The following is a 17236-nucleotide window of genomic DNA, read 5'->3' on the forward strand; positions in this document are numbered from 1 at the left end:
CATCATAATCGAGAAAATTGGCATTATTCCAACAATGGCGCCGCCGCAACACAAAGAACATAACAATGGCCAATTTCGTCAAGCAATTGTTTGGAGCAATACCGATTTTCAGACTTTGAGGGCTGTTTTAACGTGGTTCCATTTTCTTAGAACACTATGATGAAAGACCGGGTCGAACTCGTTGATTCAAATCGCACCGCTAGTGGTCAGTATCTGCGCTATTCCTTATTCTTATTATTGTTATTGATTCTCAGCTGATATGGTTAGTTTTTTCGGTGCCGGACTGCCGGTAGACTGGCGTGTTACAGGTGCCTAGGACAGCATACGATTCTTGCACTGGTTACTTTCTGCTGAGATAGTTAGGAGTAAGGACTGCAAAGTGACCTCCAGGGATTGATGCATTTGTAATCGCATATAAGATCAATTTGAATACTGTAGTTTAACACGCAAACTCGCGCTGTAGTATATGCCTATTCGATGCACATAGCAATGTCATTTCAGCAAAGTTTTATTAATGGACTCATACTCTAAAAACAATAGCGTCCACTTGCAACGTCATAATTTTATTTATCACACGAGCTTTCGGAGCTCCGCTCCTTCGTTAGGAGGACAGCTTGTGTGATAAATAAAATGGTTACGTTGCAAGTGGACGCTAAAAAAGGTGTGGAAGGAACAAAGATCTTTATATTATAAATGCGATCCATTGCTGCTATCACATTTAGTTTTCCAATACCACACAAAATGACTGGCTTGATTAGATAGGGCTATATCATATCTATTTGCACCATTTGTCTCCTGAGGTAGATGTAAGGAATTCCTACATATTCAGTCAGACAAAACTGACAATAACACTACCAAGCAACACATATTTTGTCTTCAGTTTGAATGCTGTGGGTGTCTGAGGAAAACGGGCTGCTCACATATATTTTTTTACACTATTATCTATAATTTGAGACCACATCGTATTTAGATCATAGTGCTCATGTATAAATGACCTGTGACAAATCGTAATTCGTGTTCTTGCTCAGCACTCTCATCTCAATTCATAGCTATGGACGTTTTACGGATCCAGGTCTCGGATTTGTATTACTGCACCATTCATTTACAGCATCATTTGTACTCGATCATGCTTGTTGATGAACGATTGCGGTTTCATTGCGGTCAATTAAAAATATTTTTCGCGCCCTGCGCGATTTACCTTCAATTCATTGTTTTTGCTCTGTGTATAGTCTGAATTTCATATTGGAGAATCTTCTCATCAACAGTCATAAGCTGGGCAATGTTTTGGAAATGTCAAAAAAAGTCAAAATTGCAGCGTTAGGTCAAAAAATGTCAAAAATGTAAAAGTCAAAATTTTTTTACAAACAGAATTTCGTTTGTATTGTAGATTTTGCACTGTCGGGAACTTATCATTTGAAATTTTACAGCTTGCAGCCTACTTTGTAGGCCTACCGATGTAGGCGGCCCATTGTCTGCTCATTGTGAATCATAAACATTCAAATAAAACAAATAGGTAGACATGGTGTTATGCTCAACGTACCGCAATATCCTAACTGAAGCGAGACTGCGTGGGCATTGCATAGTTCTTATATCAAGAAGTGCATTATGAAAAGTTGTGATGTAGACACCATTGTTAGAATGAAGCAACACGGTTTGTCTCCAGCAGTATACGCACGCACAACTTCAGTGCTGTCAGCCAACAGCTGCTACTGTTGAACGTTTTTTCTCCATTCTTGGCAAGCTACTTAGTAAGGACAGACACTTTCTACCCGAGAATGCAGGAAAGTATCTTTCGTTGTAGGCCTACTACAACGGATTTTAATTATTTCTACCATAATACGTGATGTAACTACTGAAATTCCTCATGGGGTCAGATTTCGTTCAAATCAAGTTTTATCATGAAAAATTTGTCTAAAAAAGTTTAAGAACCACTCTTTTAAGGTGTCATTTCATCGTTTTGTGTTGAAATCTATTAATTGGTCTTTTTCCATCCAATATCTCGTATCATTCATTTGCAGCATCATTTGTACTCGATCATGCTTGGTGAACGATTGTGGTTTCATTTTAAGTTGTCGTTTAATCGTTTCGTGGTGAAATCTATTAATTGGTCTTGCTCTATCAACTATGCCGAACCTGCAATGTGTAACAATGTCTCGCCGGCTATACCCATGACAGTCGCCGAGCATGTCCACATTCAAGTCGAAGTAAAACAATTTCGACTGAATCAATACTAGTCAGCCCTCTAGTTTACCGGACCACCACCTGACATATTGATCTCACCTTCCGACACATGCTACCTCTTTTTGTCGCCTGTCCTTTTATATCATCTTCTTTTACTTTTCATTCAATGTGCATGTCACCTTTTTACATCGCGATTAGGCCAATTGGGTGTCTGATTTCCAAGATTACTCCTAGTCGTTTCGACACCTTCCTATCTTTCATTGTATCGTAGTCTTGTTGGGTGGTGAAATGATGAAATGCTTAACAATAAATTGAATTGAATTCCAAAGCGAATTGAGGTTGAGGCTTGACCGTAGGGTAATTTTCTGTGCAACCAATATAAGTCATTATGTGACTAATATCAACATAAAAGGTTATATGCTCGTTAATAATATCAGTGCATCCTTGTGATTTATCTTGGACTTTTAACTCATTCATTGATTTAATTGCATAACAGCAGGAAATATCACTGTTCAGTCACTGTGAACTACTGTTTTATGAGACAAAAAGAACATTTGGATATAACGGACATATCACAGCATTCTTGGATATTAGATATTGAGAAATATGGATATCTGTACTTTGAGAACAACATGGAATAGAAAAGCTGTTCTCTTCAAGATATGTTATCGGGAAGAATATGAAGATTTCATACTGCGCAATGCAAAGATTTTGCATCCGATGTGTCTGCTTATCATAATCGACAAATGGTCCTGTCAAAGTGCAGAGAACAGTGCATGCAACTTTATCATGAAGGGTACATTTGTGGTCACTATAAGTGAAGTTCCATTAAAAGTCGTATCATTATTAAGGCCGTTTGTTAGAATCACAACATATTTCCCCAGGGAGAGGTTGTGCATGTCTTCATCAATATTCAACTTTCCAGTCAACTCTCAATTTTGCTGCTGCTACTGGGCATGCCAAGTGAATGGATATATTTCGCTGGTAGTGTTACTAATCAATAACTGTTTTCATATGCAATCGGAGCAAACGATTCGGTTATATAGGAATGAAGATGGAAATCGGACTAAGAATCCTCTGATGAACCTGAACGGTGACCTACTTGTTCCAAAACGCTCATGTCAGAGACTTTTGAGCCAAAGATCAACTGGCCCTGATGTGGCTTGCATTGATTATGCGCAACCAAAAATTCCTGGTCTATCAAAGAGGCAATGTCCATCGGTTTGTGACAATAATTCTGTCAACTGCACAGAAAAAACGTGTTTCGTCATCCTTTTGTTATTTTTGACCAATCTATTTGGAACGACCCTCGCTGCTGTCGGTTGTGCGTCGGGAAATACATTCTTGAATGAATCAAGACTGCGCGACTGTGTCAAAGACTCGCTCGTTGAAGTGTCATTATCGTGTAGCCAGTATTCCTTGGATAATCTCCTTACATCGAATGAGACTAGTAGTTGCTCTATGGCAAGATCTCGTCTTGAAGCCGAATCTGTCATTGACGATGTAGTAAAAATTGAAAAGGACTCCGGTCACATCACAGAAACCGCTGGTCCATTTTCGCGGTGCTGTGTTGCCTTGAACCGGGCTAAATGTGTCGATTCTCGAGTTCAACAGTACATGGAAACTTTCGTAGCAACTATAATGAAGTATTCGACTCCGAAACTGTACTCAAAACAGTGGGCACTGAATGACTGTAAGGTAAGTTGGATTATTTCATCAATCTCATACTTACTGGGTTCTACTACATTGTACCAGTGTTCGGATCAAGTCAATACCACAAGTCATGTCATTCGTTTTTTTGGAGGTGACTCACAATGGCTTAGGAGCATATGCTGCCGTTCCTGGCTTACGTTGAAAATGTGCCCCAAATTTTTAAGTACGGTAGTTTCAATCAATTGTATTTACTGGAAATCTTTTTGGTGTTGACCGAAAAATAAAGATCATCACTCAGCTTCAACTCCCGCATTACCCACGTTTTTCGGTACTTCTGCGGTGTTGATTGGAAGAAAAACAAATAAAGGTCATCATGTCACATTTTTCTGCCCCTGGCGCAGAGCCAGAACCGCCAAGTGACTGCTACGCCACTGCTGACTTGAGTCAAGTCAAATTGAATTTCTGAAGTATAGCCTAGGTCAGGGGTGTCAAACATACAGCCCGCCAGACCGTTTCATCCGGCCCGCGATGCAATTCTGAGTAGATTGAAAAAGGCTTGTATTATCCAGCACATTTCTAGCAAATTTGAGATTTTTAGTAAGAGACGCTTCCACTACACAATCACTTAAGACAACAAATGTCGAGTATATTCATAGGCCACATTATTACCATGCGACGCCGGTGTTGTGGTCACTCTAGTCACGATTACGAGTAAGTCGCTGACATTGACATCCTAATCCGAGACGGCTAAAAGACTAAGGGTGGAGGCCAAAAAGCTGAGTAAAAACATCCTGGATTTTCGCCTAATCTGCGAGTTCCAAGATCTCCCGATTTAGAAGTAGATGATCCGCACGCCAAAACATTGGATGTTCGTGCGAAGTTAGTAGATCTACAAATCCAGGATGTAGGACGCTATTGCGTCAAAATGACGCAAAATGTAGTGATCCGTGAAAGGTTGCCATGTCAACCCACCGACTTCGTAGTAAATATTATGCTTTGGCAATGCTGATTGGAAATGTCGTCGATTTTGGTCATGTGCTATGAATGCCATCGTTTCCTAGGTAGACTTATGAAATTGATTTGAAGCCACTTTGCAGCTTTAATGCATATTACTCTGTAGTTTATTCACAGTTATAAGTTCTAAACACGGCATTGCAAACTGGTACTGTTGTTATTGCTGTCTGTAGTATGGATATTTTGGACATCGTAGATGGCAGTTCGGACGAGTGGGACGACTAGAATACAATTGTCATGCCCAGGCATTACTTGGCAAACATATCGGACTCATTTGTAAAATACCCAGAAAATGAATTTGTTGACCGCTACAGATTTTACAAGGGAGCTACGGTAATTCTATTGGACATGATTAAAGACAACCCATATGGTTGGATGTACGGTGCCAAGCTTTGCACCACATGATGCAATTACTCTGTGCTCTCCGATTTTTTGCTACGGTCATTTTCAACAAACAGATGCTGACTTGATTGGTCGCAGCCGGACAACTGCACGCCGAATCATCCACTGCATTTCTTGGGCATTATCAGAGAATAGAGAAAATTTATCCTACTATTGGATGATTTGTTACAAACGAAGAGTGATTTCTTTGACATAGGTGGAGTTCCAAATGTCATCGGTTGCATTGATGCTACCGATATCCCAATAAAGTCCCCAGGTGACTCTGTACTAGAAAAGCTTATCGTTGCAGGAAAGGATATTTTTCTTCGAACTGTCAAATGGACTGCAATGCCAAGAGAATACCGGTAGTGACTAATGCTGTTGTGAGATGGCCAGGGAGTACTCATGACTCAAGAACTTTTTCAAATTCCAGATTAAAATACAAGCTCGGCCAGAAAAAATACAATGGGATTTTGCTGGGAGACAGAGGCTCTATGCTCTAAAAATGTACCTGGTGACTCCATTAACAAATCCACAGGCTGCACAAGAAAAAAAATACAGCTATATGCACTCAAAGACACGCGTGCTGATCGAGCAATGATTTGGCGTTCTTAAACTGCGTTTCCAGATGTTGCTAAATCCTATGCGAATGCAAATCGAAAACACCATCCTGGCAATCATTGCAACAATATGTTTGCACAATTTTGCTACAAAAACCAATGAGCCAGTTCCTGATATTGCAGTTACTCCCGAGGAAGCTACGGATATAACATCTGAAGTTGGATACACTGACGCAATAGCCTATCTTGAAAATAAGATGAACACATATTTCTACTAATTATGTTTATTTTAAAATTTTAACGAGCACAGTAAACCGTGCTGGTGTAAAAATAATAAAGAGAATGAAATGTGCATGACTTCGTGGAATGAAAGATTCAACTACAATTGCACTGTAGATAATAAACAAAGAGCATGTGTCCCATTATTTGTATCCAAATTGACAAATATGAATTGAAAAAATGTACCGAAATATTTGCACCGTCGACAATACCTATAAAGCGAGGAACACTTGGCAGGCAGGCACAATGAAATATTATAAAGAAATGTTGCTTTTCAGAAAATGCGTATTCGGCTATTTACATAACTTGACATAATTGAACAAAGAAATATTGCATTACATATGTCACTAATTCCTCAATTGTCCAAGTTCTAATCTATATTTTTCCATTTTTATCGCATGTTCTTCAATACGCATTTCGAATTCTTGCTTTCTGAAATATCATTCTTCGTCTCTCATGTCTTTTCTTTCTTTGAGCTCCTCAATCTTGGTCACCATCAGTTTAATTCTCAGCTTAATGTTTTTCTGAATTAAAAGAAGTTCATATTGACTCTGCGATGAGGAAGTAACCTATGATTAAATTAAAACTTGTATTAGGAAGCCAATCACAAAGAAATCATTTGGAAATTCTCCTTGCCTTGTTGGCTGATATTTTTTCCTCTAATGCCTGATATCAATATCCGTTTCCAAGTGTGGTATCCATTTGATATGAGCGGTGAACCAATAATCGGTCAGTCTCTAGTCATTAAAAACTTGTATTCTGCAACCAGCTGATCACAGAGTGCAGAATTGGTAGTTTTCATTGTATTGTATTTGTATACTAGAGCCCGACTGATATTGGAGTTTTGGGCCGATACCTATAAAACTAATATCTAACTCCTTCACTGATAACCACTATAGCCTATATTCAAATTGTGTGGAATACCTTAAAATGCGCATTTGAAAAACTTCAGGGCTTCTATTGGAACAGCCAATGCTATACTTGGACAGGAAATAAACTAGAAAGGCTGTATCAGGACACCTGTAGAGTGTAATATATCAATATTCTCAGTCTAGTGGTCAAAGATTATAGTTTATGGACTTCCTATCACCATGCTGTGACCTCACGAAAACTGCCCATATATATTCATTTCCAATGGCCGATACCAATAATTCTTTCAAAGAGTGATATCGAGTCTATATTATCCACAAAGCGATATAATCGGTCAGGCTCCATTGTACACCATCTTATATCAATTGTTACAGGATTGTAACTATGTGCATTGCTCTGGTAATCAGCAATCTTTCGAGCAGTCAAACACCATTTCCAACTCTATCGTTCGCATATAAAATACAATTTACACTAGAAAACTAAGTAGAAGTGGGAAATTTTTACATAACAATGGTTGGGACAGTGGAGCAAAAGTTTGCCAAACCCTCCGAAACTGCAAGATTGTATATTTTAAAATGTCAACTCGACTTGAAATCCAAATGAGTATAAGCTACATACCAGGTCTTGTCACGCATGTTGACTGCGATTCCATGTAGCTTGTTTCTGAAAAAAATGTGAATGTTTCAGAAGGATTTCAGGCTATACGTATGTTTACACATGTACAATGCACAATTGCACATGCATATTTGCTAGTGATGGTGAAAAATACTGAAACCGATCATTTGACGATGAGCAAAAAATCTCATTATAAAATCGCTAAATGTATGACAAGAACGTTTGATATTGTGAATGCGTTCCCTTCAATACACCACCGGGTAAGAAATCGATATAATATACATCTACACTTGTACAATTGATATGTTAGCAAAAAGTAGTGATGAAAATAACGAGAAGAGTTGCCTCTGACAAGAACCGATCTTCATCATGGGGAATACTTCTCGATGTGGTCAATGTATCGAACAAGTTCTCATTACTCTCTCGTAAAATAACTTACATGATTGATTTTCTGCAGTAGCTACAGAAAATATGGTGGAATCATATTATGGATATAATTAATGTCTACAATCTTACCTTGCAATAAATAGCACCGTCACCGGGTCAGATACCATTGAATGTTCTGAAGGCCTTCTGTCATTTTCAGTTTTGAGACTTTCTCTTGTTTTGAAGCCACCTTCAATTGGCACAATTGCTGTTCTGTTTTTTGCCATGTTTGGTGATGTGGCATTTCACGGCTTGGTTGATTGTTTCCAATGCAAGAGAACGGCAGAACTCGTTTATTACATAGTTTGTGTGCAATTATCATTAAACATTCTGTAATAACATAATCATCAGTCAATAAGGAGAAGCACAATTGAGTACCGGTAACAAAATATCGCTAACATGCAATATTCACTATCTTTATAATGAGCCTCAGATAAGCAATTTCAATCTACAATGTCATAACTGTTACAAACCTCGCCAAATTTATATGCTTGTGTACCTTAATCTAGACTTTAATCCTGGTGGCGACCAGGATCAAGAAGCAGCAGTCTATACTCAGTCGGTCCTGGCAGAATCTTACTAATCTACCTTTCTGGTCCGCAGAAAATCCAGCAACGTGCAAAATCCCCCGATCTTTTATTTGATCTATATTTTTGGCCTCCACCCTAAAAGGGCACCAGCTTACACCGATTTTGATTGGAGTTGGCAATACCAGGGGGCAGGGGGAGTCAATTTTAAATTTACGTAACCTCAAAAGGTCAGGTTGGGGAACTTGGTAAAATGATTGATAAGTTTGTTGAATTAAAAATGCAAAATTTGGCGTCAGTAGATTTATATGAAAACGAGTTTAGTGTTGGCAACTTATCTGTAGAAGTAGGTCTATCTCTAGCCTGATTGGCTTGGGCGAGCATATCTTGTACTTTTCAAAGATATGGGAGTATGATTCGCTTACTTCATCAATAATATCACAGCACAGCTGATTATTTGACACAATTTTTCAACAATTGCTGGTAATAATCTACCATTCTATGAATGTTTTTCCACGGGAAATAACCCCTGAGCTTGTGAGATTTGTGGTTTAATTACTAGTTTAATGATAGCCTATATATTACACGGGACTACGGATTGTTCTTCTTCATCAAATGAATACTGCTGGGGCTACCAATGGTTTACCCTTATGTAGACGACATTCCACTGGAAGCACCCTCACAATTCGGAGATTTGTATTCTAGTATACATAGAGTAGGCTACCAAGTGATATATATCACATTGAGGTATAGATCGTGTTTTTTGTCAGTCACTGTACTGGTACTAAATTATTCATATGATGTATTGCTAAAAGTCTAACCAGGTAGTAGCCCATGTGTGGTGTCCACATCAAGACGCCTAGTTCTGTTACTATCAACTCTAGATAGGCTATTATCTCTACCAAGATTGACAATTAAATCTGGGGTACGGTATGCCTATTTACATTACAGTAGCCTGATCATGTACAACTTTCAAGTACAAGAATGCGGTATTTGTCGTAGGCCTATGTAGGTAGACCATACATATCTCTAACTAGTTACTAGTAGCCTATATCGCAGTTTCCACTTGATTAGTGTAAATACAGCATCATGAATGAATCTGGCGATGGTAATATGTGCGAACATGATAATTTCTGATATAATCAATTTAACATAAAACTACACATCAGAATGGTTGACACCAGGGCTAGCGAATCATATGCAGTGTAGGTGTGTTCATGGTTTTCCTTTATGAAAACGCAACAAAATATGTTCGCTGGTGTTCTCTTCACATGGCTAGCATCAACTGTGTCGCTGCACTGGCGCTATTCCAAGTCGATCTGGAATTTGTGTCTGCCGCTTCTTCAACATCGAATTCACATAGTAGAGGGTTTGGTTGGACTGAACAATGAACAGTCTCTAAACTATATGCCAATGGTCATGGCTGTCCAGTGTTCACAGTAAATAATCCGATGATTCGAAATAGTTCCGAGCTAATAATTTTGGGTATGCTGTGATGTGAGCGACACTCTCCTGCCCTGGTGTACCAAATATTTCTTATAGTAAAAGATATATTTTTAGGAGAACGACCAAGTGCCACTAAGGCTCATATCGTATGTAAATTTATTCAAATAAGACAGGAAATTGGAAAGAGATTGATATTATGGATGTCTGCTTACGACTGTCGACAACCAAAAAAAATAATCTGACAACGATCCCAGTAATGAATAGATTATTGTGCTACTTCCGTGACATTTTGTAGCCTATTGCAGGGGTGTCGATGACCTTTTTTTGGATGGTACATGAACTCCTTTTGTTGACACAGCCTTGGTTGGTGTATTTTGATAAAAGTCGACTCCAAGGCAGACAAATGAAAGTGATAGAAAGTAAGCATAATTTGTCAAACTATGAGATATAGATACTATCAAGAAGACAAATGCATGATGTCATCATAAAATCTTCCTCGGTATAATTTTGCACATGCTGGACATCTGATGGGGTTCCATAACACAATATACTATTTTAGAATAGTTTGTTTCGTCCATGTTTTTAACCAAGTCTCTGCTTTCCGACTCGCAAGTCTTTTTCTAATTTTAAAGTTTGACCAGAGTAAATTTGAGTCATTTTTATATTGTCACCTAGTCATTCCGAGTCCGCGTAATTCTGCGAAGGTCGCTTATGATATATTGTCATCAATTGGCATTATGCGCATGAGCTCGTAAATCAAATATTCAACAATTGAATGAATTTCGGGTTATTACCGAATTAAGTTCTAATCAATGCTTCGTGGCGTGCGAGCCAAGAGGAATTGAAAATATTCATGGTCACCAGCTCCTGCCACAATGTTATTCCATAGTCGCTTGGATATATCAGTAAAAGTTGGTTGTTGCCACAGCCACAGAGCAAGACTACTTGTCGGCTATTGGTCCACATTCGATGTACAAATAATTGCGCGGGCCGTTTAAGTCTTGGTGATTTTTTTGGTCATCTACTAGTTACCAGATGACGATGAGGCCTTGATTAGGAGTGGCACTGGACAAAATGGGTTACCTTTTCCATCCCTGGTTACGGGTATACTTACCGCGTAGCCGAAAATTTTTTTTAGGGAAGCAACTATATTTTACGAGTTAAAGGGGACTACTACTCTTAGAAGGCATGAGATTTCTGTCTATATCTAACGGCTCACTACGCCCCAAAATAGTTTATATTAATGTTATGAAAAATCAGTGTAGGTCTATATTTATTTATTTAAAAAAAAATTTATTGCTGATGAAAGTCATACCAGGAATATATAGTTCTCCATTCTGTAAAAGCCCATAATAAAAGCAAGGAATCTAATGGTAGGCCACTAAAGCAGGAAATTATCAACTGAATAAATCTCGCCCAAATACACTACTTTCAGTTAAAATTATAACTCAGGTGAACATGTTGGGTCTGGGTATATTCGTATATATCATTGAGCGGTGATCCATTCAAATAGGATTGCATTGGTAGAGTGGTGGTTGTATGCATGGGTGCCTCCAACAGAGCTGATTGATAAAGAAATTGTGATCGAAGTCTCGTCGCATCAGAATTTGTGATTGAATTGCAGTTGCGAATTAAAATCCATGTTACATGAGGCAGTATATTGGAATATTGGCGCATCATTGCTAGGTTTCAGTGATATGTTCATTTTCCATGGAAAAGATATAGTCCTGCTTTTTCTGGTATGTTGTGACTCTTCAAGTGTGAGATAGCTTTTTGTTAGGTGTATTTAATCATGATTATTGATTTTCCTCTTCAAGATCGGCCGCTCCGATTTCAAATCTCAGTGCATTATGCCACAGTATAAGCAATGCACTCTCTTTTGTCGTGTACAGTTAGTCAAATATCCCTGCGGTATTTGGTGCTGGAAAGGCCTGTCATATCTACATCTGCTCAACATTTGCAACATCACAACAACTTATGTTGACCATAATTTTCAGATTGCTTATAAAAACTGGATATGCTCCGAAGTTCACAAAGTATACAATGGCACCACCAAGATAATGAAACCCTGTCCGTCCGTGTGCCTCGCTGCAGAAAAGGCCTGCCCATTTTTTCGAGTCCACAACAACACCAAGCTGTACGGTGGCCAACCAGGCTTTTTGTGTCAAGGTAGGAAAGTTTGCAATCGAGACCGAACTGCGGTAAAATTTTCTGATTTTATGACAAGAACATAGACAGCAGATTGGTACTTACCATGATTAACCCGTATTCGAATTTCTGCCACTACCAATAACAAATGTTCTGCATGGTAGTGTACGGATTTATCGCAGACAATGAAGTAGATTATGATATCTAGTGATTAACTTATGTGTGGAGTGTTGGTGATGAACATCTTGCGCCGTGTACAATCTATACCAGTGGTTCTCAACCGGGGGTCTGTGAAGCATTTTCAGGGGGTCCGTGAAACCTCTAGTTGTAAAGTTGTAAAATGATTGACAACCTAATTTATATTTTTTTTTATTAAGGAAAGCGTGAGACACTGTCGCTTCATAATTGCTAAAACTAGGACTCTCAACATTAAAATGGTCATGTGAGATGAGATATCCGACTGTGCAAACTCAGTTTAATTGGCAAATTGCCTATATCCTTCCAATATTCCTGTTCAGAGATGTTTTGTTGGGGTTTGTGGAAAATGAAATGTTGGAAACAGCAAAAATTTGGGATTTTGAGTTGTCAGTCTCACCAAATTAGTAAACAGTCGTTTGAAATAGAAATTCCTGAATTCGTTTCCTAATCTGTTCCAATGAAGGAATTGAAAACTCCCCACAAAATCCATTTCTCCTGTGATATAATCATTAAAAAACTTCAAGATGAGATGCTAGATAGAAATGACTAGGCTGGACGTGATATGCTCATTACACTCGCACCAAAAGCTGTCGTCGGAAACTTTACGCGTTAATATTAGATTCGCCAACGCTTATCTTTGTGGAAACGGATTTTCAGCACTCGTTCATGCCACATCGAAGACGCGTATTTCCGAGACAATAAATACAGCTGCAAAATACGCTTCGAAATAATAAAAGTCAACCCAATTTTTACACATAGTGTGGTGGTCACTGGCCTACAATTAATATTTGCACAAGACGGTTGCACGATAATTGAGCTAATTTTGAACGAAAACTTGAGGGGGTCCGCGGGGTCCGTGAAGGCGGTCCAATAGGGGTCCGCAAAGACAAAAAAATTGAGAACCTCTGATCTATATTACATGATAATACAGCCAAATTAAACTTTTGTCCTACGCAATTGCAAAGGGTGTGCTGACAACTCAATTTCTTGCCAAAATGGGCTCCTGATATCAGAAAGATATTCAAGTAAAACTCAATACCTGGTAGGCCTACAACCTCTGCTATTCAGAAGCGATCAATGTGTAGCAATGGGAAATCCTTCGGTTTACTACAGAAATCATCGGTATCTACTGTCTAGTGCAGGGCCGGCCAACCCGTGGCCCGCGGTTTTGAGTGGCCCGCGAGGTAATTTCCGAAATTAGTAATATTATCAAAAATGGATTGCACAGATTGTGAACTTGCAAGGCCAACCAAAAATTTGATTAGTCTGGCCGCCACACTTGAGATGTGATGAATAAAATATCAGTTCCGACGCATTAGCAGGTCCATGAGCCAGTCACATTTTGGTAGATCTTCGTACACCACAATATAGCAGAATAATTTGCGATAGATTTATCAGAAGTAAAAAACTTCTACACGCTTCGCGTAACATGTTGCCACTCGATTTCTTGCTTTTAATATTGTTACCCCTTTGTGAAAATGAAAGAACGCCTAATGCATCAGATTGAGTCTAACTATATTCGCGATTACGAGACAGTGTCGTTCAACATATGCGACCTTGCGTTTTCGCTCGCAGAAAGACCGTCGACTATGAAACCTAGGCGCAAAATGATTGACGCATGTTTGGTCGAAGCTTTCGATATCGATATGTCCGGGCGCCTAATAGCCCAATCCTTGCTAACTGAGCCCAGCGATATAGCCTACAGCAGGCCCGCAATATAGTCAAGTGACAATATTATTGAACAATGAACTTCGAAAAATTTTCGTGCTTGGCGCGGCTAGAGGCCCGCGCAATAGTTCGTCAATCAAATGTGGCCCTTTGGCTGAAAAGGTTGGCCAGCCCTGGTCTAGTGTCTATGCGTGTTACTTATGCATCAATTGTCTTCGAACCCTAATTAAATAATGTATCTACCGCGGTACCTGTACTTTTGGGTTGACGTACGATTCATTCGCGGATTTACTTCAAAACGAAACATTATTGTAACTGGTATATCATTGTTTATGATCACTTTGCTTCGATACCAAGCCAAGTATTGAGAAGTAGCCTACGTACAAGTGGCGTATTACGTAGCGTTTTACGTGTAAATGTACTGCCCAACCACCCGTTGAGCTACACTGCCCTCGAAACTGATTGCTGGCTTCGATAATGCAATTGTATCTCCGTAGATAAACTGCTTTTCTTGGAGCTTTATCTGCGATTTAATTTTCACCCCAAGCGATTTGTCGCTATACGGAAGTTACCAGGTCTCAATTTGGTGGCGGTATACTATGAAGCAACATCTGCTCTGGCATTGGTTGGTGACCACACCTTGTTGGTAGTCTATATAAGTGGTTCTAAGCCTTTTTAACCTCGCTGACCGGTAAAACTTTAAACCAATGTCAAAAACCAAAATTCACCTAAATTTAATTGGGAAAAATGCATGCAACTTAATGTAATGTTGGATACGGTACTTCATTAAATGATGCATTTTTGATACTAGATGTTTCTATGCGGTTCTATTGAAGTTTCTGTAAGCTCGCGAAGTCTTCTTAACAACCACTAGACTGATTGTGATTGTTTGGTGTTCTTTTCGACTTTACTATTTGCTATATCCTGTATTATACTGCCAAGTGTTGCTTAATTGCACTGTCGGAATTTAGCGAAGTTTGTTCAAGAGTCTTCGTAACTCTCACATAGAACATGTCCGAGACGAATTGTAGGCTATTTTTAAACTATTTCGTATAACACTTATACCAGGGACGGGCAACTTCTTCGATCGACGGGTCTGGTAGGGGAAAATGAAATACTTGGCGGGCCGGACTACAGAATCGATACAATAATGACGTATTTATCCACCTATACAATTAATGAATCGTATTTAATGTAAACTTCAAGTTAGAAGCATAGAGATCAAAACAGTATTTAATGAATTTTTCAACCTAATGTGCTTCAATAGCTGTTGAGGTCAATCAGACATCTGTGGTCGATCAAAGTGACGACAGAAGTATGTGCTTCCGACATTTATGCATTCTACAATTTAGTAACGACATCCAAGCCTGGAATTGTTCTGGTTTCGTAGATGTTGGACCGTACTGTATTTTTCTTTCCCAGGCTGCTGGTCTAATTGAGATTTCTCTTTTTAGGTTTCCAAGGAAGTAGTTTGAAGGAAGAAAGCTGTTACACAGTCGAAGGGAATTCTATTATAAACATTCGTGAACCTTAGCGCGTGGAGCGTAGTGCCTACCAAGAATGTCAGACAATGCTATATTTTCACACTTCTGTAGACATTGCTTGGGTCTGCGGGGTTCCACTAAATTTCCTACCTTCTGTTTTTCTGATACTCGTTGATTTTGTTGCGTTTTTTTCGATATCGTCTTAGATATTTATCTTCACTGTGCCTTACTGAAACCTTGAGTCTCTGATCGGGTATTGTTGCGGTGGTGATGGAAACCGAAAAGAATGAACATTCTTCAATCATGCGAATGGTCGTGATCGTGTTGGGCTCTTTTGTGATTGTGAGGGTATGACTCGGGCGGGTGTGCCGCACTCTGAACTCTGAAGTACGAAGTTTGAAACAGTAGTGCGACATGCTCATCGCTGACAAAATTCCGCTCTCACGCTGCGCGGGATCGGTTAAGAATTAGCGATATCTAGGATATACTAAATGCCAGTGTTACGGTAGGACGTCATCGTTACTGATACGAATGCAATCAACGCACCTAGCACTTACATCGTTCGTAATATCGATGTGTCGTTCGCTGGTAAACAAAAGCTGAAAACATTTGGTTATCACGTAAGCGCACCACGTAAATGCGCTTCCCCGTCTTTAACAGCAGAACACTATATAATACGTCAAAGTTTGGATGCCCATTGCCCACTAACTACCAGCACTGTGCCCAAACCGTGATATTGGGCCGAGACGCGGTAACGCTTTCATAACTTGACAATTACCTAGCCACTTGGCCCTTAAGTAATATGCCTATATATGAATTTGATTGTGGAACCTCATTGGGACAATACTGGAGGTGTCATGAGCTTAATGCTATGTTTAGGGTTGCATTGAAAACAAACATGTTTAAAACAAGGCCCTTGTTTAAAACATGTTTTTTATTGTTTTTTCAGCCATGACGTCACGGATCTTGAATTGTTACGTCATAGTGAGTCGACATTTGAAAATATAGGGTAAATATAGCTCCTAGGGAAGATGTGAACGTGAGGTTCACGTTCGCGTTCTTTGTGTGAACCTCCGAAATTAGAGGTTCACGTTCACAAACGAAACTTTTGGTAGGTTCTGCACTGTGAACCTTTTTCATATATTACAATTTTCACTCCATTATAACATTTTTGGTTGAAATTTATTGCATTTCTACTGCGGGCTACTCTATACATGGCGCTGGCAGCATAAAACCAACACTAAACGAGCATGCAGCTTGACAATCTCAAAAATATTACTTGCTTTGTTACATAGGTTTGCTCGAACTATCCAGCTTTCCGTTTGTGAATATTTAGTGACTCGTATCTGTGCTGTGAGCTTGACCCGCAATCACACACCATCAAGAGCGAAATCTAGTCGGCGAACGATGCTTATTCAGCCAATTAATAAGATTGATGTTGTTGTCTGATGTAAGAAAAATCTAGCAGGCGTACAGGGTTAATCTTGACTTCATATGCTTACTATCTTAAACCCAAATCCGTGCGATTGGGGTGTTGGCTTCTGCTGTATAACTTGTTAATGGGGTAATATCTGTAGCAACTATAGAAACCCGTTTTACAGTCTGCTCAGTATCAACGTAGGAATACTCAGACGCCGAATACATTGTCCGGTGTGGCCTAGACCGTTAAGGCGTATAAGCTTATATTCCCTTGCAAGTCATCGTCGAAATTGTTGGCAAAGCGACGAAAGATATTGATTCTATGGACATATTGTAGCAGTTGATTGCATCGGTTGATGCATTCAGC

General features: G+C 39.2%; 1 protein-coding gene and 1 long non-coding RNA gene across 2 annotated transcripts; one reads left to right on the forward strand and one right to left on the reverse strand.

Moving 5' to 3' along the window:
• The first annotated feature begins 1920 nt into the window (after positions 1-1920).
• LOC145455413 (uncharacterized) lies at positions 1921-15756 on the forward strand. Its single transcript, XM_080333379.1, has 3 exons — positions 1921-3879; positions 11950-12121; positions 15421-15756. The coding sequence occupies exons 1-3, from the start codon at positions 2788-2790 to the stop codon at positions 15498-15500; spliced, it is 1344 nt and encodes a 447-aa protein (XP_080189505.1). The 5' UTR covers positions 1921-2787; the 3' UTR covers positions 15501-15756.
• LOC145455414 (uncharacterized) lies at positions 5623-8640 on the reverse strand. The gene is made up of 3 exons (XR_013920329.1): positions 8070-8640; positions 7557-7601; positions 5623-6592 (listed from the first exon to the last, which is right to left on the reverse strand). It is a non-coding gene; the product is annotated as an uncharacterized LOC145455414 (long non-coding RNA).
• Positions 15757-17236: the final 1480 nt, after the last annotated feature.

The sequence above is a fragment of the Botryllus schlosseri genome, chromosome 14, assembly GCF_051294905.1.
Source record: "Botryllus schlosseri isolate E-star chromosome 14, Bs_hap1, whole genome shotgun sequence".
Lineage (NCBI taxonomy): Eukaryota > Metazoa > Chordata > Ascidiacea > Stolidobranchia > Styelidae > Botryllus > Botryllus schlosseri.